Source organism: Typha latifolia, chromosome 3 (assembly GCF_019914945.1).
Source record: "Typha latifolia isolate L0001 chromosome 3, TyphaL0001v2, whole genome shotgun sequence".
Classification (NCBI taxonomy): Eukaryota; Viridiplantae; Streptophyta; class Magnoliopsida; order Poales; family Typhaceae; genus Typha; species Typha latifolia.
In genome coordinates, this window is record NC_133088.1 from 13,088,281 (window position 1) to 13,110,827 (window position 22,547).

General features: G+C 37.6%; 3 protein-coding genes across 7 annotated transcripts; 1 reads left to right on the forward strand and 2 right to left on the reverse strand.

Moving 5' to 3' along the window:
* The first annotated feature begins 3,247 nt into the window (after window positions 1-3,247).
* Window positions 3,248-5,908, forward strand: LOC140785005 (plasmodesmata-located protein 2-like). 2 transcript variants are annotated; one of them, XM_073132681.1, is made up of 3 exons: window positions 3,248-4,408; window positions 4,855-4,962; window positions 5,818-5,908. In XM_073132681.1, the coding sequence occupies exons 1-3, from the start codon at window positions 3,604-3,606 to the stop codon at window positions 5,823-5,825; spliced, it is 921 nt and encodes a 306-aa protein (XP_072988782.1). In that variant the 5' UTR covers window positions 3,248-3,603; the 3' UTR covers window positions 5,826-5,908. The 2 variants fall into 2 exon arrangements, with proteins under 2 accessions (XP_072988782.1, XP_072988781.1); XM_073132680.1 differs by lacking the exon at window positions 5,818-5,908 and adding an exon at window positions 5,089-5,476 and having other exon boundaries at window positions 3,274-4,408.
* Window positions 5,909-7,933: 2,025 nt separating this feature from the next.
* Window positions 7,934-12,451, reverse strand: LOC140785083 (uncharacterized). 4 transcript variants are annotated; one of them, XM_073132800.1, is made up of 5 exons: window positions 12,182-12,436; window positions 10,993-11,036; window positions 10,808-10,895; window positions 9,145-9,297; window positions 7,934-8,821 (listed from the first exon to the last, which is right to left on the reverse strand). In XM_073132800.1, exons 1-5 carry the CDS (start codon window positions 12,375-12,377, stop codon window positions 8,148-8,150), a joined length of 1,155 nt encoding a protein of 384 aa, XP_072988901.1. In that variant the 5' UTR covers window positions 12,378-12,436; the 3' UTR covers window positions 7,934-8,147. The 4 variants fall into 4 exon arrangements, with proteins under 4 accessions (XP_072988901.1, XP_072988900.1, XP_072988899.1 ...); XM_073132799.1 differs by having other exon boundaries at window positions 10,993-11,039; XM_073132798.1 differs by having other exon boundaries at window positions 10,808-11,036; window positions 12,182-12,451.
* A 1,484-nt stretch (window positions 12,452-13,935) lies between these two features.
* LOC140783999 (alkane hydroxylase MAH1-like) lies at window positions 13,936-15,534 on the reverse strand. Its single transcript, XM_073131176.1, has one exon. It carries the CDS (start codon window positions 15,532-15,534, stop codon window positions 13,936-13,938), a length of 1,599 nt encoding a protein of 532 aa, XP_072987277.1.
* Between the last annotated feature and the right edge of the window lie 7,013 nt (window positions 15,535-22,547).

The following is a 22,547-nucleotide window of genomic DNA, read 5'->3' on the forward strand; positions in this document are numbered from 1 at the left end:
TGCCATCAGGGATTTAATTTACAGTACAAAAGCTTGGAATGCGTTCTAGTTTTTTTTAAAGAACTCAAAATGCATTGGCCAGTAGTTTAATTTATCAGACTTAGATTCATCTTCTCAAACCTTAGCAAACTATTGCAGTTATTAGTTGCATTAGTGTATAATTGAGCTAGACGCTCTACTAGGCTTTGAAATTATTCATTTGGTTCTAATTTCTGCATTGGCAGCAGAGAGCCCTTTTGATTCCTCATCCTAGTCCTAGAAATGATATGTCGCTCTTATTATCTACACGATATTACATTGAATAGATAGAGGTGCTCGAAAATGCATCAGAGGATGAATGGCAAGTGCTGTCCAATTGTTTTATCATTGAAAATGGAAGATCATGATGTTCATTGTTCCTTCTGTCAGTCTTATTGAAATCATCTTCATGGTTTCTACAATCACATGACAAATTATCAGATAGGGGTCATGTAGTGGTATCTGCCAGCTAAATCAATTTTATCTTCTAGCACTTTGCTGGATCATCAAAACCTACATCAGGAAAATCATCTGACTTGAAAATGGTAATCATTCTCTTCTCTTTAGCATCACATATTTTGACAAGATTTTCAGGGTTTGTTGTAATCTTCTAGGTAGTTAAGTATTGGTGGTGTAATCTGCTATCATATTAACTACTGAGGTTATCCCTGGGAATTGCTTATTCTAGGATTTAATATGCATGATACATTCTAGTCTTATAAAGTTGCCAAGTAATTATTCTTATGTGCTTCGTATGAGGATAAGCCGAACATTGAATGAGAGATCACATTGGTCATATTAGATAAATGTCAAAAACTTGCTTAGTGTCTATGTACCTATAAGTTAACATAATTCGGAAATGGAAAGGGTCTGACATAATTGATTATTGCCTGCTACTAATACTTCAGATTATATCTTGCATAGTTGGTCAGATTTTATGGTGTGAATCATAGTCGCCCATATGCAGTCAGTCTATGTAGATATAACTTCTAATTCTGGAATCCTGTGAGGGAGGTGAAATTTCTCCATCTACTATATGAACATGAACTCTTGTTTATATTCCTTCCACAATTATCCTTTCTATATCAAGTTTAGTCAGAGCGCTTGTTATCTTCTTCAGTCTATACAGTATACAAGGAGTGAAGATGGCTTCTTTTGCTTGAAAACTAGTGTTGCATAAGGTGAAAAATGTCCAAATGATCATTTCAGCTTGTTCTTTTCTTTCCAAACAAAAGAGCAAATGGAAAGAGACTGGGAGCATCTGGTACATAAGTGCCAACAAAGTGGATGCCGCGACTCATTTGAAAAGAAGACTTTGGTACAAAATTTGTTTCATTTGGTAACTTATTGGAGTACTTCCTTCCTGTTGAGTCATTCTTTTCTAAGCTTCAATTATGATGGGTTCTTATTAAGTTTTTAGGCCTGTGTCAATTCTAGTGCAAGAGACCTTAGGTTTCACAGCTTTCCAATTTCCAAGAATCATAACTGGTGACTGGTGAGATGGATTTTGACTTAGATTCGAGCCAAATAAAGAAGGTACACCAGTCCAGTGCCCAATACTTATGCAACTGGGTTCAGACTTCGAAAGCCGAGGAGAGTCAGTAAATCCTCTGAGATGATAGCTTTCTAGACTGCAGCAATCTGCCCAGCAAAAGTATTGGCTGCAGCTTAAATCGATGCAAGTGAAAATTGGGTGCATAGAGTAAAAAACTCGAGTGTTACATTCTGCTTTAATCTCTTTCAACTCTGAGACCACTCGCGCTTATACTTTTATGCAAAGTGGACAGATAAGATAACCTACTTTTCATAGGTGGAAAAAGGTGGAGTTGAAGGTCCTAATTAATGGCAGTGGGGGCAAGAATATTACAATGAGTATTAGTAACAGTAATATTGTGTTACACAGGTATTAATCATTATTGTTTTAACCCTGTGACATGTAACATCATATTTAGGGGAGAATATATTCACCCCCTTGTAGTTAGGCCAAATGTTAAGAGTGCTTTCCGAAATTTTTATTTATATCGGTTAACTCTTCATAGTTTATATCGATTTAAACTAACTGTGGAGATAATTTTTTGTTAAAATTTCTAAAACTTAGAAGACTCTTTTTAGAAGAGAAAATTTTGACCATTTTGCTCTTTATATTATTATTAGCATCTAAAATGGAAAAGTTAGAAAGATTGAACCCTAGATTTTTTCCTGAAATTTATATAACTCAAGAATTTTTTTTTTTTTTTAAAGAAAAAAATTAGTTAAGCCTGCCCGCCCAATTAGGCAATTATAAATTTATGATGCTCCATGGTTATCGTCCTCTCGTTCGGTGTATTATCTAAACATTCTCGTAAAACAAAAGAAAAGGTTGCCAAGAAAGAAACCAATAGAAAAATGAGAAGTTCACAGTTGCCAAAACCGCATCATATAAGCCTAGACATGGACGCAAAGTAGCCCACGATCTGCATCCTCTACGGTGTGCAAAAACCCTTTTTTGCACACCTTCTCTCGTTGCTAGTACTATCAGTCACAGCGCTAACAGCAAACCAATGCCCCTCCCTCCCTCTCCTTTCCCAAATTCCACGCTCCAAATCCCAAGAAGCACTCACGTTTTACCTTCTCCCCCAAGCCTTAATTAACAAACAGCATTGCTAATTCCAGCTCTTCTTTTCAGCCACTAGTCTTGTTGCTAATGAGCTGGCTCTTCAAAATGTAGTGATGAATAGGTGTGCACACACACATACAAAAAAAAAGAAGACACACCTCCCTATGAATTCAAAGTTCGAAATCCAACAGTCCATGGAGTCAAAGCCCGCTCTGAGTCCACCAGATCACCACCTCCTCTCCCACCCAACAGATCAGATTCTCTCCTCTGCATCCTTTTCTCAGAAGCAGCCAAGCCCACTACTACCAGTCCTGTCTCCAATTCAGTTAAAATCACCCTCATTCCGCCCTTTTATTCTCATTTCCTCCGCTCTCACCAAACTCTATTTCCTCACCACCTCTCTCTCTCTCTCTCTCTCTCTCTCTCTCTCTCTCTCTATATATATATATATATATATATAAATCTTTTATAACATAATTTGTATCAAACTATATAATTTGTGATTACCAACAATATAAAAAGCTTAAGTTTACATGAGCTCCCGAGCTTTAAAATAAGCCCCACTTGAAGATCTCCTCCCCTAGGTTGCAAAACTTGTGATTATAAAAGGCATGGCCCTTCTCTCATCTACTTAATTCTCCCATATTCTCATTCAATTCACTCCTCCTTCATCACTCTCATTATAACCCATCTCCAGCTCATGTGAGCCTCACCTAGGTTAGACAAGAAAGCTTGAATTAAGGTTAAGCCAGCTATCCAATTTCACTTCCAAATATTCCCCCTCATAAATTTAGAGAGAGAGAGAGAGAGAGAGCAAAGCAACTAAGCAAGCCGATATCTTCCCTTCTTTACTCCTTTCCAGCTCCATCACATTGAAGTAGCCTTTCTTTTTTTCCTAAAAAGAAAAAAAAAGTTTACATAAAACATTACTGCCCAGGAGGCTCAGAGGGAAAGAGAAAGAAAGAGGGAGAGAGAGAGAGAAACCCTAGATGGGCATTTCCAAAGCCCACCACCCTCCTCTTCCACCACCATTGCTCCCAATCTTAACTTCTTCTCTCTTCCTCCTCTCTCTTCTTCCTCCCATCTCCGGTGCCGACCTCTACGCGCTGGTCTACAAGGGCTGCGCCAACCAGACCTTCGGCGGCGGAGGTGGCAGCGCCGCCTCGTTGCAGACCCTCGGCGCTCTCTCCTCCGCCCTCACCGCACAATCCGCCACCTCCAAGTTCTACAAGACTACCTCCTCCGGCGGCGGCGCCGCCCTCTTCGGCCTCTTCCAGTGCCGTGGCGACCTCTCCCCCACTGACTGCGCATCCTGCGTCGCACGCGCCATCCCGATGTGGTCGGCTCTCTGCGGCGGCGGCGCCGTCGCAGCCCGCATCCAGCTAACCGGATGCCTCGCCCTCTACGAGGTCTCCGGGTTCCCCCAGGTCTCCGGCACCCAGATGCTCTTCAAGACGTGCGGTTCCGGCGGTGGAGGCAGCGGCTTCGAGGTCCGGCGGGACACTGCTTTCGCGCAGCTCCAGAGCGGGGTGGGCGGCGGAGCCGGGTTCTACGCGACGAGCTACGAGAAGGTGTACGCGATGGCGCAGTGCGAAGGGGATCTTTCAACCGGAGATTGTAATGATTGCGTGACCCAGGCGGTGCAGAAGTCGGAGGTGGAGTGCGGCGGCGCGCCGTCGGGCCAGGTCTATCTTGACAAGTGCTACATCAGCTACAGCTACTACCCTGATGGGGTGCCCCATGGTGGTGGTGGCGGCGGCGGTGGAGGCGGCAGCGGCGGCGGCGGATTAGGAGGTAATGGCTTCTCCCATTCTTGTATTGTTCTACGAGAGCTATTTTAGTGTTTGTTTGGATCCGAGGTTGGTCTTATGGATTCATATTGCATTGATCTAGACTCATTTTTTTTATCTTAATCTTTGTATTACGCTTAATTTCTTTTCATTTTTTTTATATCTGGTGTATGCTTTTATTTTATATTTTCACTTATCTCATCAGAGTTGAATGCAGTCAATTCTTTTATTTGAATCAAGAGTTAATTTCACCGATGCGTATCACATTAATTTCTCTTGATCAAATTCCTTCTGGTTTGGATTTTATTCCTATTTATTTACACTTCCTCTTAAATTTCTCATGATGGTTTGATTCTGAGAAGAATGCATCCATTTTTATCACATTTTTGAGACCTTTCCTCAGGGTTTCCTTTAATTTACCACATCGATTATGTTGGTTTTGTGGTGCAGGGCAGCAAACAGGGAAGACAGTGGCCATTGTGGTGGGAGGAGCAGCAGGGGTTGGATTTTTGGTGATTTGCTTGCTTTTTGCTAGAAGCCTGCTGAAGAAAAAAGATGGTGAGTAGAACCAAGAACCATTCTCTTCTATCTCTGTTTATTTACTTCATGTCTAACACTGATTGAAAAGAAAAAGGAGAAAAAGGTTGGTCTTATTCTTTTGTGCTTTTAATTTTGGGCTTGCAGATTATTGAGAGGGTTGGTGGTGATAGGTAGGAAAGCCACAGAGGAGTTAACAGGGGAAATCAATGTTTGTCCCTTTGGAAATGGATGGGTTACAGAGGGTTTTTTTTGGCTTTTTCGTCCTCTGGCCATGTGAGTGCTATCATCCAGTATGTGAGAGAGAGAGAGAGAAAGAGAGAGAGGGGGGGATGGGATGATGGGGGATTGGGTAGAAGATATGGATTTCATTTCAAGAATTGGCAGTTTGGCACTACTCTGCCTCTCACTGTTTGCAAAGATGCTCTCTGTTTCTTGGCTCACTCCCCTTGTACATCTGTCTCTACGCAGAGATCTGTACACAACTATAGCTTCACGGGATTTTTCAATGGAATACTTGCTTTGATTAGTTAAACATTGGATTACATATGAATGAGTTCGGATATAATGCTGCTGCTACTTAGAAATGTGATGTTCAAAGTTTTTGTTTTTGGTTTTTATGTTGCCTTCTTCTTCTTCTTCTTCTTCTTCTTCTTCTTCTTCTTCTTCTTCTTCTTCTTCTTCTTCTTCCTTAACCTCCAAATTTAAGCTAGCTTTTACCTACATTCTTACTTCTTGTAACTGCACATATTTTTGTCATCGCTTGAGATACAGAAGCCATTTGGGTTGTACGTGCACTGCTACTATATATCTGTTCTTTTCATGATATGGTAGGAATTGCTACTGATTCAAAATCTTTTTCTTGTGATCCATCAGGCTTTTAATGGAGGGTAGAAGGAGATCTGATTGTTTGATATTCATTTAAAGAGTAGATCAATGAATAAAGAATGGTTCTTTTTTGTTTCAATTTTGATTTAGATTGTACTGTTCATGTATTACAGGATTTTAGGTTATTCTGGTTTATGTTACTATATCAACAGCAACACTATGAAGTATATGACCTTGCTCATCAAATATCTATCTAAACGCCGTTTTAATAATAATAACCACCCTATTTAGAAAATTTGCAATTAGAAAAAGGTCAGGGACCTTTAATCAATCTTGTGATTTATTCCTCATCATGTTGATGGCGATATGATTAGGGCAACTGATTAGTGGAGCCAGATTTGGTTGCTTTCTGCGTGCAAGCATTGAAGTTTTTCCAGGAAAATATATTCCAAGTATTAAAGACAACCTAAAATACTATTATTATGGCAACATATATATATATATATATATATATTGATGCTATTTTTTATCTTTTGCTCTATTTTTAAAGGTTCTGATACAGTTTTAGTGATTCATGTTAATACATTCCTTTTGTTTTAAATATTCTTCTCTCACAAGTGGGCGGAATCGCTCTCTCTTTCTTTTCTTCTATCATTTTGAACTTTTCGAAGAAACATTTTAAACATCTTCATGCCAATCGGAGTGATTCATGTAGTGGGGTTGGGAGTACGATGAGTTCTGAGTGCGGGTGCTGTCAAGTCCTCGTAAAACGTGTTAGATTATTTTGGTATTTTATCCGACATAAAATGAACATAAACAATGGTCTCCGTAGTTTTCATTTTCACGTGTATTATAATTTTACTGCTATATTAATTATCAATATTTCAGTATGTTCGTAACCATTCGTGACAAAATAGACTTGTAAATTGTAAGCATTGCTTGTTTACTCGATTGTCAAACGAGAGGTAGTAAGTAGTATCATATCTCCCAAGTGGGGAGAGCATCCCCATCACCCACCAGATGACAATTTTCCCTCTGCCGACTTTTTGACCATTTCTTTATTTAACTCAACAGTACATTAGACTAGACAGTGGGTCAACTCTTTGTATTAATTAAACTGAACAACTTAGCTAAAACTCCAATCATATCACTACCCAGTGGCAAGAAAATTTATGCATATCTTTATAAGGTTTTAATCTCTAATCTCTTACTTGAAGATGTAGAATCATAATAACTTATGCTAATCTTTTATTCCTAAACATTTGTGTTAATATTTAGTAAATTTTTTTTTAAAAGCATTATGCGTATAATTTGAATGCGTTATAATCATATTTTTTTTATAAATATTAGTCTAATTGTTCAATCAATATACATATTAGAAAGGGCTAATTGATTTGTTTAGCCTATAATTTAGAATGAGTTGGTTGTGAACTTATTACACCAAAGCGCAGCGTTAAGAGTGGGTATAAGTAAAAGAAAAGTCGTTTTGAGGTGGGCGCTAAAAAAATAAAAACTGGCTGACACCATGCATGAGACATGTATACCATATTGGGAGCTGCAAGTATTAGTACGAAAACGACTGTGAAATCTTTGGTATTATTTGTCATAAATGACACCACAAGTAGACTTATGAGGCCAGATTTATGAACATCACCCTTATATAACCTGATTTGACCGTTCAACCAATAAGCCGAGTCGAAACCCGGCTCAATAAATCTGGCATTCTTTATTATTCTTATTATTATTCTTTCTCGGAATTGGCCTCATGTTCACATTACGTGAGAATAGTGCACAGTTGGTGGTCCATTACCAAATACAAACAAGAAGGGGTAGCAGATCTCGGAGTATGGTGACTCAGACTCCACCTCCTCCTCCTTGTTGTTTTGTGACCCCCAAGAGAAGAGAATGGATGGTGGTGCTGCTCCCATCCCTCTGATAGCTGGCTTTCAATGTACTCTCTGAGACAATGCTTGTTTTTTTTTTCAAAAAGTTTTTTTTTTAATTTTTACCTCGACTCAGTAACATATTTTGGAATGATATCACACAATGACCACAGGAGAAAGAATGGAAGATCTTTATGGTCCCAGTTCTGATAGAACTTTTCTTTTGGTTATTTCTTTTTTCCAATTTACAGCTGTCTTTCAAGAATTGGACCCCCTCAAGATTTAATGCTTACAGTAAACTTCATCATTTGTTTGATCCAATGCAAGATATTGGAGGAAGAAGTTGTCACGATTTCACGATACAGATACTAAAGAACAACTTTTCGATCTCTGTATGAAAGAGAAAAAAAAAAACAAAATCTTTTCAAGTGATCAAAATGGTGTGGGTCGCTGACTTGAATGTCAAGAATTAAAAGCTGTGTAATGTTACTAGATTTAATCAACCAACATGAAGCCTCTCTTGATATACTGCAGACAGGGGAACAGCAAGTTCAATGTAGATTCAACGGAATACGATTTGGATACGAGTGTACCTAGAACAAGTTCCCTACCGACAAACTGCTCACGGGCACCGCCGGTTAACGCCTTGGCCCTGCATGCGACGAGAGTGATGTTGCAAAGCCGCGGAACCAACACGGTGAATGCCAAACCTAGATGCTGCTTGTAAGCCTTGCAGACCTGAGACACATATTTTCCCAAGGGAAGGATGCTCTGCAGCTGAGAATTATCTTCCATGTTGGTTGTCAATAGATCCGAGTCAGAATGGAGATTGACCACTACGGTGCCGTGAATTGGATCGACTCTGCTTTGCAGATGTCTGAGGAATTGACTGTCTGTATCCCATAGCTTGACAGGGAAAATGTCGTCCCCATCATATGCATCAATGAAGACTAGGTCGTATGTGTCAGTGCTGTTGATGATAAATTCTTCAGCATCTGACCTATAAAGGAAGAGGCGGTCATGGACACCTTCCCATAGTAGTTTGTCAGCATCAGCAGATTGCTTTAACTCATCTGATGTTCCTTTCACAGCAGATGCAGGAAACCCCATTGCTTTAATTGAGGCTGAGATAACAATGGGATCAATATCCACAATGTGGACAGTGGCACCTGAAACATGGCAGGCAATGATAACATTAAGCAGTAAGAAACATTTCATAAATACAATGTTTTCTAAGTATAAAATACCATTAAAATCTTGTCGTTCCGAACTTCAAAGCAATAAGACGTGGCAGGAAAAAAAAAACACTTGATAAACTCATTTCAGTCAACTCAGAGACCTTGAAATATATACAATGACTAAAGACATTTATATAAACTCAAACAACTTTATAAAATACACCATGAGATTAAGGCACGCAAAGAAAAAGAGCAATTATACTAAGATAGAAAGATATAGAAGATTAGGAAGTTGAAGGAAATGGGTTCTTCACCTTGAATTTTACTGGCTAAGAATAACGGTAGACTTCCTCCACCATGACCAATGCAAAGAACATTCAAATTCCTCTTTCCTAGTACTGCTTCAGGGAGATCATAGGAGGAAGAAGCCAGGGTTATCAGACCGGCTGAAACCATACTTTTAAGATCTGCCAAGGACCATTGATCAAATCAGACTATAAAAGATTAGATAGATACCAGACATTATAAAATGAAAAGTCCTCCAAGAATAGCATCTAACTGGACAACTTATCAAGGAAATACTCCATGCAAGTATGCAACTCTACTAAGTCAAATCGCTCAATTGTATGAAACGAAATATATCTTTTATGACAAGATAAAAAGAAGCAACAAACAATTACCTAGTCATGATAAAATATATCTCCATTTAGTTCACACTGACACATTTTAATCTTTTATTCCCCTATAAAGCTATAACAATAATACAAAATGCTAACTATTGGTGCCAAACAAGTAATTACAAGTCAATCTATCCACAATAAAAGAAAAGAAGAAAACAGAATCAGTTCCCTGAAGTGTTTCTTCTAAATAAAAGTACAGACAATGCTCTATGCTGAACCTGTAAACGATAATAGAATGTTGTGCAGGAGACTCCAGGATCAAGAACAAGATAATTCTGAAATGAGATGATGGAAATATGAACTATCCATATTGCAATATAGGATATAAATTAAAACAAATCATGTATACACTAAATTAAATAAACAAAGTTTCAATGGCTTCCAGTAGAATCCTTCAAGAGAACTGTCAAAAAGAAAATATCCAGCCATATTCTACTTCATTAGAACAGGATTACAGGGTTCATCTGTACACAATGGAAGGAGTCAAATATTGTTTTTGTTCCCAAGAGACCTAGCCTCTAAGATCTATGCCACTACAACCACTTATCATTTCTGGGCCATGGAATTTCATGTTGGTCAGCATGATTAGCATGGATAGATAGGTATATCATGCCGATTAAATTAATGCAACGATATAAGAGTAAATTTTGATACTCCCTCATGCCTAATTGCTTACTCATGCCCACCATGCTGGCTGTGAGAAGCCAATCCGACCCAGTGTAATAATCTGCCAAACTATCATGTGCTCCAGTAAGAACTTTTATACTGAGTGGAGATGGAGAAGGGAAGAAGTTGAAAGCCCCTACACGAAAAAGTTGGTCTGACCAGTGCTGATGGCTAATCGGCACTCCCTGTACCACTAGCATAACAATCTTTGTGTTTAGGTTATCCAATTCTTTCGACCCACATACTCAAACATAAATTGAAGTTCTTTTTCTCTACTGCCAGTAGGAACTTAAAACATACAGAAGGAGAAGACAACATAGGCGATAAGATGTTATGTCATCAGTGTTTTACAATACTACAAAAGTAATGGAGTTAGCATTAAAGAACAAAGGACAGGAAACCCAAATATATTATAAGGTTAATCCTACTCTAATAACTATATCGTGATACAGGGATTACCAAATTCAACCATGCCATAAGTACATCACATGAGCATTGCACTACTTTGCAGCAAAAGTTCAGTACTGAGTTAGCAGCATCTTTGAAAGGTGAAATAACTCCAGAGGAAAGAAAGGAAAAACATAATCATGGATCTATGAGGATCCATCAGTGATGAAGGAGGGGAACTTACATGGGACGGCCAAACAATTTGGCTGTTGCATCAAGTATAATGATGCAGGGTCTGATTTTCTGCAACAGGCCATTACTTTAGCTGTACTCTGGCGAGTGTCATCATTAAAGCGAAGCACACGCCATTGATAACCAAGTATATTAAACTGTTCATCATGATCAAATTCTGGGTGGATCTTCGCGTACCTTTGCTGAAGCCATCTTTCCACTATTGGCCACTGCTCTCGCGCCTGCTATGGTGAATACATAAGAACTGGAAAATACTGAAATTAGATTACAGAATATAATTTACAGAAGATTAAGTAAAATATTCATTTATATGGTGGGTTTTCAGTATCAACAATAAAAAATTTAAACTATAGTTCACATGTGCACCAGACAATCAATGTTTCATGCATAACATAGGCAAGTGCATTTTTCATTATTCTGAGCATGTGGTCTAAAACAATAATGAAACAAATGAAATTTTCATTTCATATCCTACAAATTGACTTATTCCAGTTCGATCTTGCCTTTTGCCTTTTCAATATTTCTAAATAGCCTCCTGTATCTTTCTAAATCTATTCAAATAACAACCCACAGTTACACCCTTGGTTAACTGAACCACATATGCCAAATTACTAATATAATTCCACCACCCTGAACTAAGTACTAACAGATACAAATTTGACTTCATATCCGAACCATTACTTAAAAGCAGGATTTGAGGAAAAAAAATAAGGCCAAATTGGAAACTGAGAACATTGACAATATAAAGGAACACAACATTCCCTTTATAAATAACTTTTCATTGTTACCGGGATAACTTAAGTACTTAACAAAAAATACTATTCAAAAGTCATTTAGAAATTATATTTAAAAAATAATACTTAAATACAAAATATAAAAACCATACTTTCTCTAACAAGCTTAAAACTTTTACAGTAATGGGTGAGTTAAGGTATCAAAGCAAGCCCTGAGCTTGAACCGTGCCAAGCTCATCTGTCATTTAAAAGATAAAACATCTATCAATTTAAGTAAATTAACTTCTTGGGCCATTAAAATGTTTAAGGTTCGAAGCTACTGTTATCTAACAGTTTACCTTTACTGCAATTGGTGGGTTAAAATGAAGTGAAAAGACACGGTTGGAACCAAAATAGATCAATAAGACAATAAGGCAAGGTCTGAAACGGAAAATTACAAAAACCAAAAAGAAGAAGTAAATAAGCAATTTTTTTTCATAAAAAAGATCCATTTATCCGTGGAAAACCCAATTCACTTCCAAACTTCTCTCCGATCAAGAACCCAACCCCCAACCAAACGGCCCAAATGACCCCATATCAGAGTGATCATATCCAAAAGGGAAGAGAGAAATGGCGGAGATCGAGAGTGTCACCGGTCTCGAGGCGGGGTAGGCGACGACGGAAACGATGCCGTTGCCGTGCTCGGAAGGCGACCGGAAGACTGTGTGGCCGTCGGAAGCCGTGCCCCACCACTCCGTTGAGTAAGCCCAGTCGCCCTCGTCCTCCGGATGGCGGCGGACGGCGGAGGAGAGCCGTCGGATCCCCCTCTGCCAGCTCGACCGCGCGCATCGCCACATCACAACACAGCGAGGAAGGAAGGAAGAAAGACTACTAATAAAGCCCTAAACCCTGTACAGTTACCTAAGAAGTAATAAGAGAGCCCTGTCGCTTATTAATACATGTATAATAGAATAGCTAATTAATTAATTTAATGATTAATTAATCATATTTCAGTCTGATGCTGGATTAGTACACAATATTGTAGCTCGTTTGAGTGTATTATAAACTTATAATTTATACAAAAGAAATTGTGACAAAATGAAGAAATATAATAAAATGGTTTCTTCTAAAATTAGACACTTGTTAATCTCCCATCTACTTCTACTTATCTTAGTTGAGTGGGCATTATTTAATTTTGGACTCAATTATTGTTATTGGTTTTAGCTAGAACTCTAAACAATAACAAATATTTTTTTTTAATATTATAATATAAATTACCACAATAACAAAATATTTATAGAATATTCATAACAGAGAATTACTAAAATATGAAACGTTCTTGAAGCTTAGAACATAATTTTTTATTAATTTTCTCATACAAAAAATAAGTCGCTTTATTAGATAGCTTTAGAATCACTCTAATTAATTTATATAACGATAAATAATAGTTTCTTAATATAAATTTAAATTTTAATGATGATATTAATTAGAGTTGTCGATAGAATGGTATTTTGGAAAGAGCTTAATTATTTTAGCCAATACTATAATGTTTTAAAAGTTTTTAATGGCAACTATATAAAAGCTAGAAAAGAAAATTTGTCAAAAGGACAGTGCATTTTACCTTTATTATCATTTCGCACCAAATTTATAATTCAGGTCTACATTTTACCCTTATCGTCATAGTTAAATAACTGTGGATATAAAATAATTTTAACACCCCTAAATGAAATTTTTAATGTTAAGATAAAACAAAAGGGAATCCGATTGTAATGTAAATACAAAGGTATTTATAAGTATCTTAGTTTTTATTTATTTATTTTAAAGATAACAAAATGTTCTTTATTCTTTCAACTTCTATGAGGTTAAATTAAGAAAATTAATATTTACAAAGCAAAAATTACTATTGACCGAATAATTACAAATAAAATGACTATTATATGATGATGGATATGCAAATGATTAAGAAGCCTAAGTTTGCTTTGATTTCTTATAACAATTGCAATGAATCAAAACATTTGTATGTCAGGTAGCAAATCATTTGACAAAATTAACCAAGGTTTAGTATTTAGTTGAAAGAAATGGGACCAGTTTGTTGACTTATGCTCATCAAGTTGGCCAAGGGACCTACGAGAGGATAGAAATTGATGACTATTTACCAGCCTAGCATAACAAGCAGAACAACTTCAAAATTAATAAATATTATTCTGCATGAACACTCGATGGTTAGCAAAGAAAGAGCTCACCAGAATGTAAGAGAGAATGATTAAATTAATACAAGAAGCAAGCAAGCATTAATAAGACAAGTAGACTTGGACGACTATTATTTAATTGAACAAGACACATATGATCACCACACGACGAACAGCAGTCTGGGAAAACAATAAATAAAAAACATAATATCTCTGGATCACCACCCGCTCTTGTCTTTCTTGGTAATCCTGACCTTGAGTCCATGCTTCATTCGGAGGACAATGGAGAGCATGGGCTCGACAACGTGGCCTTCAGCCAACTCAATGCGGAAGTTATAGAGCAGCGCAGCCACTATGGTCTTCATCTTGTGGATGGATATGTCCTTACCCACGCAAGTACGTGGCCCGGAGTTGAAGGAGAAGAACTTATACGACGGCTCATGCTTCAGCTCTCCACTCTCCGTGAACCATCTCTCAGGCTTGAACTCCATGCAATCCTTCCCCCAGATGCTCTCCATTCTTCCCATAGAATACAAATGGAAGATTATAATCGTTCCTGGATGGACAATGTGGCCGCTGGGGAGCGTGGTGGTCTTCACGGCGCTCTTGCGTTGGAGGGCAACGGTGGGATACAGCCTCAAGCACTCCAACAACGCCGCGTGCAGGTACACGAGCTTTGCGAGGCCCTCGTGATCGAAGGGTGTGTTCTTGTTAGGGTTCGTTTCCTCCATTCTCGGCCAATTCGCACGTAGTTCTTGTACGATCTTTCGCTCGACATGCGGGTGCTCGCTCAGCAGCCAGACGAACCACGCGGTCGCCGCTCCGGTGGTGTCTCGGCCAGCGAGGAGGAGGTTCTTGGCATTGGCGTGGAGGAAATTATCGAACTCCTTGCGCTCAAAGTCCGTCTTATTTCCGCTCTCCGCGAATTGGGTGGTGAATGTCGTTAGCAGATCAGAGCGTGGTATGCGTTCCTCTTTGCCATCTCCGTCGTGCTTTTGTTTGTAGATATGCTCTCTTCTCTCCGTGATGGTCTGCTCTATGAAGTGGTGCATCTTCGCCCCGGCGATCGCTAGTCTTCTTTCGCTGCCAACTCTTAGCCACCTCAACGTCTTCCACCAAGCTCTAGGAACCAAATGCCGGTTAAATATTATGTCCGACGCGTCATCCACAGCCTTCGCGAACGTGTGGGTGGGCAAGTCGTAGGAGAGACAGCCGGGATCCACACCTACCACCATGTTGCAGATAGTATCGAAGGTTAGCCTCATGAACAGATCTTCCAGGTCTATTACCTTCTTCTCCTCCGCGGCGCGATTTAGGATGGGGATCAGCCCGTTCTCCACTTTGTCTCGGCTGACGTTGAGCTCGTACGTCCGAAAGCTTCGGTTGGTGATGAGAGCATGGAGCATCTTCCTCTGCCACCTCCACTTCTCGCCGTCGGTGGTGAGTAAGCTCTCGCCGAAGATATCGAAGATCTCCTTGAACTCCTCCCCCTTGACGTAGCTGGAGAAGTGAGTGTTGAAGACGTGGTTCACGTTGGCCGGGTCGCACGTCATGAACATGTCCATGCCGGTGAACCAGGGGCCTTTGAACATGAACGACAACCTGTTCGCGCCGAGGACTTTGACGCCGTAGTCATGCAGGTCGTGCAGATGGGAGACCATGGTCGGGAGCATGCCGATGACCGGCCAGTTTATTGGAAGGACACTGTTGCGGTTCATGCGATAAAAGTACAAGACAAAGAAGGAGGCAATGGAGATGAGGATTTCAGGGCGGGTCTTCAAGAGGTTGAGCAAGCTTACTGACCAACTCGAATCCATTGCAGCTAGAATGTGGATAAGATTATTAACTAGATCGTAGCTTGTTTGAATCTTTTGGATGATGAACATAAGTGTAAGTCTATGCCTATATATAGTGGAAGCATCGAACTTTTTGCATGCAAATTGGTGTCTAAAGTCATTACTCTAAGAAGACTGTGAAGACTAAATTAGGTGGTTCTATGTAACCATCCAAGTGGTTGGGACGTAGCTGACACAAGTGGTGGAATTAAAGCATTGAATCTAGAGGCCCCATGCCTAACAGTAAAGAGCTCCTCAGCTCTTCGTGAGTGTAGCGCAGTAGTATACTTGCGCACTGATATGCTATTAAAGCATATGTATATGTGAGTCCTTAGATCTCTTTGGTATATATAGTGTTGTTAATTTGTTTCTTTTTCTTGAGTGCAGCGTGTATTGAGTAATGTATCACGTTGTGGTCGCAATGGGTGTGGATCTTAATGTGAATTGCTTCTCTAGAGGCCTTGTAGTAAGAATTTCCTATCGATACGCACATATATACGATCTGAGAAGCTAGTTATACTAATCACCTTTGGGACGTCAAATTAATTAGGATCTCTTCCTCTATGGTGCATGCTTCCACTTGAAGTGCAAGTAGCCCAATAATTAAGGACGAGTAATTTATTTAGGCAAAACATCGTTGACTCTAAGTTATTTGTCAATGTAGCCATAATTTATATAGAACTACGACCGCATAATCTTAAATTTTTATGGCTCGGGGAAATCATATCATTAGTCTGCAGGAAGCTCTTGGTCTAGTAGTTAATTGCATCCAAGTATCACTTTATTTCACGTAGAGGCGAAGCATAGAGCATGGACACTGTTGGTTTAACTCAATAGGAACTCAAAATACGCAATTATTGAGATTTATTATTAAAGAATTGTGCAACTTGTTTCACTGGAAAAAGATGAGAACCAATTTAATGTCGTACAGGTAGCAGTTAGAGTAATGGGAGGAGGTCTACTTACATCAAAGAATAATAACGACTTTCTACGTATACATAGTTTATATATCTCTTGCTGCATAAATTCTTCAATATATAATTAATCAGATTATACATAGTTAATCTGATGAAGTGGATAACTTTTCGAATGTAATCCCAACAGGTATGCAAGTTTACAGTCGAGAATCCACATCACATGTTTTTCTATTGTGATTGGAACACTGGAGGTTGCATTGACTTCATAACCCGACAAATGCCAATGTGGCATACCTAGCCGGTCAGCTAGTTGACTGGACCGACACAATATATTCAAATCGCTTCAATGTATTTTGAAAACCTTATCTAATATAAATATTGTATGGCAATATATTTATGCAAAGGGAAAACAGCTTCATTGACCTGTTTATAACAAAAAAAAAAAATGGAAATATGAATAACGATAAGCATTGATTTATTTGTGAATAATTTAATTACACCCCTATAGATGAACTGTTTGCAATAATGCATCCACCAACCAAATGGGGGCATTTAATCTTAAGATAAGGTGAGACCTCGTCAGTCAATGGATCACTAGTCACTACGAATAAATATTTCAATTGTGAGCTGTCGTAGTGTTAGCCTAAGATGAAGAGAGACGAAGCCTTCAACCATGCATTCCACTTTCCAACCAATTAGTGCGTGCCACAATTGATTAATGAAGAAGGTGATCACTAAAATTTAATTAGAATGATTTGAAACCTGTCATTTTGTCTCGTACTAAAAACTAAGCCACCTCTACTAATGCAAGAAGTATCTCAGAACTTAAACTAGGGTGGTAATTTTAATTGCAGGATAAGCTTTCAAGACCGATGGACTTACCGCAATAAATCAAGCATGATGTGCATATACCATCTTGTGAGATGGAAATTAATTTCTTCAAAGGAATGCCGTGAGTTGCTGGATTCTTGTGTTGTGATTAAGTACGAGATGGGTGTACATACTATTGAGAGAGAGAGAGAGAGAGAGAGAGAGAGAGATTATAACACTCAAGATCTATCCGTTGCACGTATAATCCCTAGTCAACGACAACGCCGTACTTTATTTTTCAACAACTCTTCTGGTTGACTTGATAGGACGTCGTTAATTTTGGCATGCATCATCAACAGCAATCAAGTGCATGCATTCTCTTTAATGAAGTCAACGTATTTCATTGTGGGAGATGGCATCAACTACAGAGACCCGTTATGTTTTTGGGCCGATCAGACACCCAATAATTCGAACTGCAACATGTAGTACATTTAATTTGGCCTCATCCTTGTCAGCTTAAATATAACTGCACGAGGCTTTGTCTGGTTCAACGAACAACTTGTCATGCATATACATATACCTCTTCTCAATTGCTTTCTCGTGTAAGCCATATTTTAAAAACTAAGCCTCCATTAATTTACTTTTTTTTTTTTACGATAAGGCTTTTTCTCCGTCCTCGGGGTCTTTACTTCAACAGGTGTAAAGAGCGTCAAAAAAATTAGTTATTATCGACCTAGAATGTCTTCAAGCGTATAGAGAAAAATGATGATTTAGGCCTAATATAAAGTAAGTTCCTCTGACACCCACCTTTGCTGGTTTATCTTATATTGAGATAAAAAGGAGATGAGCTTCACTTAATGTCTTGTCAATTATTGATACAGCTACAAGTTTCTTCAAACTTGAGATTCTTCAATGAAGATGACATGCGGCTGTGCTTCTAGAGGCCTGTGGAATATTAGAGGAATGATGCTTAACCTAGTTCCTTGTAGACCTGATTTTTAATCTTTGCGGGAGGAGATCGTTTGGTTCTCTGCACTGACTACATTGTGCAAAAGAATGCGGCCTCGTAGAGCAGCCACCACACGAGTAGGGTTTTAATTGGAGTGTAACTTCAATTCTGCTGGCTTAGTGGGGTTTGTGAGGTTCACCTTACCTATGGTGGTGGATGAGAGCTTTGATCCGTGGATTCATATCCAGGTGCACCATCGCAAGGGGCACTATCTTATTCTTAGGATCACCACTCATTTGAGTCAGGCGTCACTAACTAGAAGATGACGCTCTAATATTACAGACGAAAAGATTACTGCTTCTGAGTTTCAGCAGTCACAACCAAATGTGACAGAAAGATCAAGACCCAAATCTAAAATCAATCATACTCGTCTACAACCTCAGCAGTAATGTGGCTGAAGGACATGTGGTGGAGCCTATGCTTTCCATTGTCCTCCAAAGGAACAACGGGCTCAAGGAAAGAGTTCTTAAGAAAGAAAGACAATAACAAGTATTAATATTATTATTACTTGTGTTTGTCAGCATGTGTCTCGATCACATATTGTATTAATATGCATGTTGCTATTATTGATTTAGTCAATTTAACTCCGGCCGAGCCATGCATCTCGTCAGTGGTTGGCCGATCCTCCAGGTATGTTCAATGTCTGGAGTTAGAAATTTCGATTAAAGGAGCCAATATCTCTAATAATAATATAAAATATTATCAATTATAATAATCTAATTAAAATAATTTAGGTTATAAAAAAGAAAAAAAAACATATCTAAAGTTTCTCAAATAATCAAATTTGAATTTCTATCACATAGTTTAGTTTTTAATAATACTATGTGCTTATTTGGAAATACAAGAGTATATGGAAGTATTTTTATGTGTTTTTAGAGGGGACAATTAATGTGTGAAAATTTATTATACTAAATATAAAACAATACAAATTTTAGGGCGGGTATGCCCCCCTGCCAGTACGTCACTCTGTCCATGGCTCGATGTCGACTTGTGTCTAGTAATGGGCTAGTGATCCAATCCATTCATTCATACTCAATAAATGAGATCGATTTGCCCATCAGGTATTGGTAAACAGTGACAAGCGTTTTAATGAGCCCTGGCACCACATACCTACATACATACATACATATACATATATGTGTGTATGTATGTATTCTTGACTATGCATGACAAACAGTTGAACAGCTTCTAATTTAATTACTAAAGTCGATGGCTCAATTGAATAAATCACCTGTTAGGTTAATTACACTGAGGCATTTAATTACCAATGAACTATGTGGCCATTTTGGTGGACTACAGAATTAAAGATTGAGTACTGTAGTTTAGTACTTTGGTCCTACAATTTATAATAAAGGTTATACCTGTTATTTCTTGATGGATGTCCCGGTTGACATTTAATGCATTATTCAATGGAGCATTTTATGTGCATATTTGTATTTATTTGATTCATTTCTTGGTATAGTTGATCCAGTAATCTATCAAGTCTATATATTAGAGAGGTTATATATATATATTTTAAATAGATCATGAGCTGGTCGGTTATATCATTTTGTTTGACCTATAATTACCCAGCGAGCTTAATAAAGAAAACAAAGTAGGAAGCATTAATTGTTGAAGTTAATTTATAATTAAATAATATTTTTATAAGTCTAACAGTCAAGTAAACGAAAGGTCTTATAAGCCCAAGGGTTATGTCATAAAAGAAAAAAAAAGACTAACCAAAAGTTTCTATATCAGCAAAATCGGAGCAAAGAAAGAAAGAAGAAAGATCTCAAAAGAAGGGAAATTCACAGCAATCAAGATGCTGGATCTTCTAAGCAAAAAATCCAATTATGAAACAAATGATTGTTACTTCAGATGCAAAAAAAAAAATGCAAAAATTTAAATCATTCCCAAAGAGATTGCTATTATCAAGATAAAAAGAAGGATGAAGCAAATTTTACTAAGGAGGAAATTAAACAATTATTTTCATGCATGAATACTCAAGATGAATATGAAAATATTTGGTATTTGAATAGTGGATGCAGTAACCATATAACTAGAAATTGTGATATGTTTGTGGAGCTCAATCTTAACATCACATCACAAGGGAAGCTTGGAGATGGAAAGATGCAAAAAATAATAGGCAAGGGAATGATTGCTGTCCAAACAAAGGGAGGTAAAACAAAGTTTATTAGTGATATTCTTTATGTTCTAAATTTGACACAAAATCACTTAAGTGTTGGGCAACCCTTGCACAAAGGTTATTTAGTAATTTTTGAAGATGGAAAATGCAGAATTAATGATAAGAAAAGTAATCAAACTATGGTAGTAATTGAAATGAGAAAAAACAAGGTATTTCCTCTTACAATGCCATTAATTGAAAATGTTGCATTTAGTACTAAAAATTTTAATAGAATAGATTTATGGCATTTAAGATATGGTCATTTAAGTTACAAAGGACTATATTTGCCTAAACAAAAGAATATGCTGATTGGACTTCACTTGAAAAGAAAGATCAGGTATGCCAAGGTTGCATATATATGAAGATGCATAGGCTTCCATTTCCTAAAACCTCTTGGAGAGCTATATCCCCATTGGAGCTAGTACATGCTGATGTTTGTAGTCCTACAAAGACTCCCTTTCTTAATAACAAAAAATATGTTATTCTTTTTGTTAATGATTATACCAGGATGATGTGGGTATTTTTGCTTGAACAAAAGTCTAAGACATTTTTAGCTTTTCTCCAATTCAAAGTTCTTACAGAAAATCGAAGTGGTCATAAAATTAAGACTTTACGGATTAATCGTGGAGAAGAGTTCATTTACACTCCATTCATGGAGTATTGCAAGGAAAATAAAATTGAAAGATAATTTACTGTTCGAAGAAGTCCGCAACAAAATGGTGTAGCAGAACGAAAAAATTACACTATTGTTGAGATGGCTCGGAGCATGTTAAAAGGCAAAAGCTTGCCTAATAAGTTTTGGGCAGAAGCTGTTAACACAGCAATATATATACTCAATCATTCTCCTACCAAAATAGTATTTGATATGACACCATTTGAAGCTTGGAAGCAAAGAAAGCCCGTAGTTGATCACTTAAATTTTTTTGGATGCATTGCTTATGCTTTAAATTCTTTACTAAATAAAGATAAATTTGATAAAAAAAGGTGAAAAGTATATCTTTCTTAGCTATAGTGATGAGCCAAAAGGATCTAAATCTAACAAGCTTATAATTTCAAGAGATGTTATATTTGATGAAAAAATAGCTTGGAGTTGAAAAGATAACTCCTCTCAAGCACCAGTTGCTTATGAGTTCTTGAACCTAGCTAGTCAAGAAGAACATCAAGAAATTGCAACTACAAGTCCAAGCTCTACTCCAGCAAGATTACAAATATCAAGTTTTTCAAACCAAGAAGATTATGAAACACCACCAAAAAAGGTGCGTTCTTTAATAGATATTTATGAATTTTGTGATGTTGCTTTCTTTTCTGGTAAACTAGAGAATTTCAATGAAATAGCAAAAGAAGAACCATGGAGAAAGGCAATGAATGAAGAAATAACTATAATAGGAATGAACAAGACATGGGAGCTTGTAGACTTACCAAAAGGAAAAGAAGTGATCAAGCTAAAGTAGATATACATGACAAAGTTCAAAGAAGATGGATCTATTCAAAAATATAAAGCAAGGCGGGTAGCTAAGGGTTATTCTCAATAACCCAGAGTAGACTTCACTGAAACTTTTGCCCCTGTTGCTCGAATGGAGATAATACGCACAATTCTTACCTTAGCAACTCAATGGGAGTTGAATATTTATCAACTTGATGTAAAATTTACATTTCTCAATGGAGAACTTCAAGGAGAAGTATACGTTGAGCAACCACAAGGCTACAAGGTGAAAGATCAAGAAGATAAAGTATATCGACTTCAAAAGGCTCCTTTTTGGCTTGAAACAAGTAGCAAGATCGATAGATACTTTTATCAAAATGGATTCCAAATAAGCACAAGTAAACCATCATTATATGTGAAGAAGATATGTATGAAAGATCTTATAATATGTTTATATATTGATGATTTAATATATTTGGGCACTAATATGAAATTAATTGAAGATTTCAAAAAGAAAATGATGACGGAATTTGAGATGACTAACTTAGGTCTTATGAAATATTTTCCTGGAATCCAAGTGAAACAAGCAAAAGGGGTGATTTTTTTATCTTTCAAGAAAAATATATTGAAGATTTATTGTAAAAATTTCAGATGTACAAGTGCAAACCAATG

Excerpts from the sequence above, each read along its gene's own strand:
- LOC140785005 (XM_073132681.1), top strand. The coding sequence starts at position 3,604 with ATGGGCATTTCCAAAGCCCACCACCCTCCTCTTCCACCACCATTGCTC. Across the intron at positions 4,409-4,854 it reads CGGCGGCGGCGGATTAGGAG|GGCAGCAAACAGGGAAGACA; the intron begins GTAATGGCTTCT and ends TTTGTGGTGCAG.
- LOC140785083 (XM_073132797.1), bottom strand. The coding sequence starts at position 12,385 with ATGTGGCGATGCGCGCGGTCGAGCTGGCAGAGGGGGATCCGACGGCTC. Across the intron at positions 11,040-12,181 it reads CCTACCCCGCCTCGAGACCG|CAGGCGCGAGAGCAGTGGCC; the intron begins GTGACACTCTCG and ends TATTCACCATAG. Across the intron at positions 8,822-9,144 it reads CTTAGCCAGTAAAATTCAAG|GTGCCACTGTCCACATTGTG; the intron begins GTGAAGAACCCA and ends GCCATGTTTCAG.
- LOC140783999 (XM_073131176.1), bottom strand. The coding sequence starts at position 15,534 with ATGGATTCGAGTTGGTCAGTAAGCTTGCTCAACCTCTTGAAGACCCGC.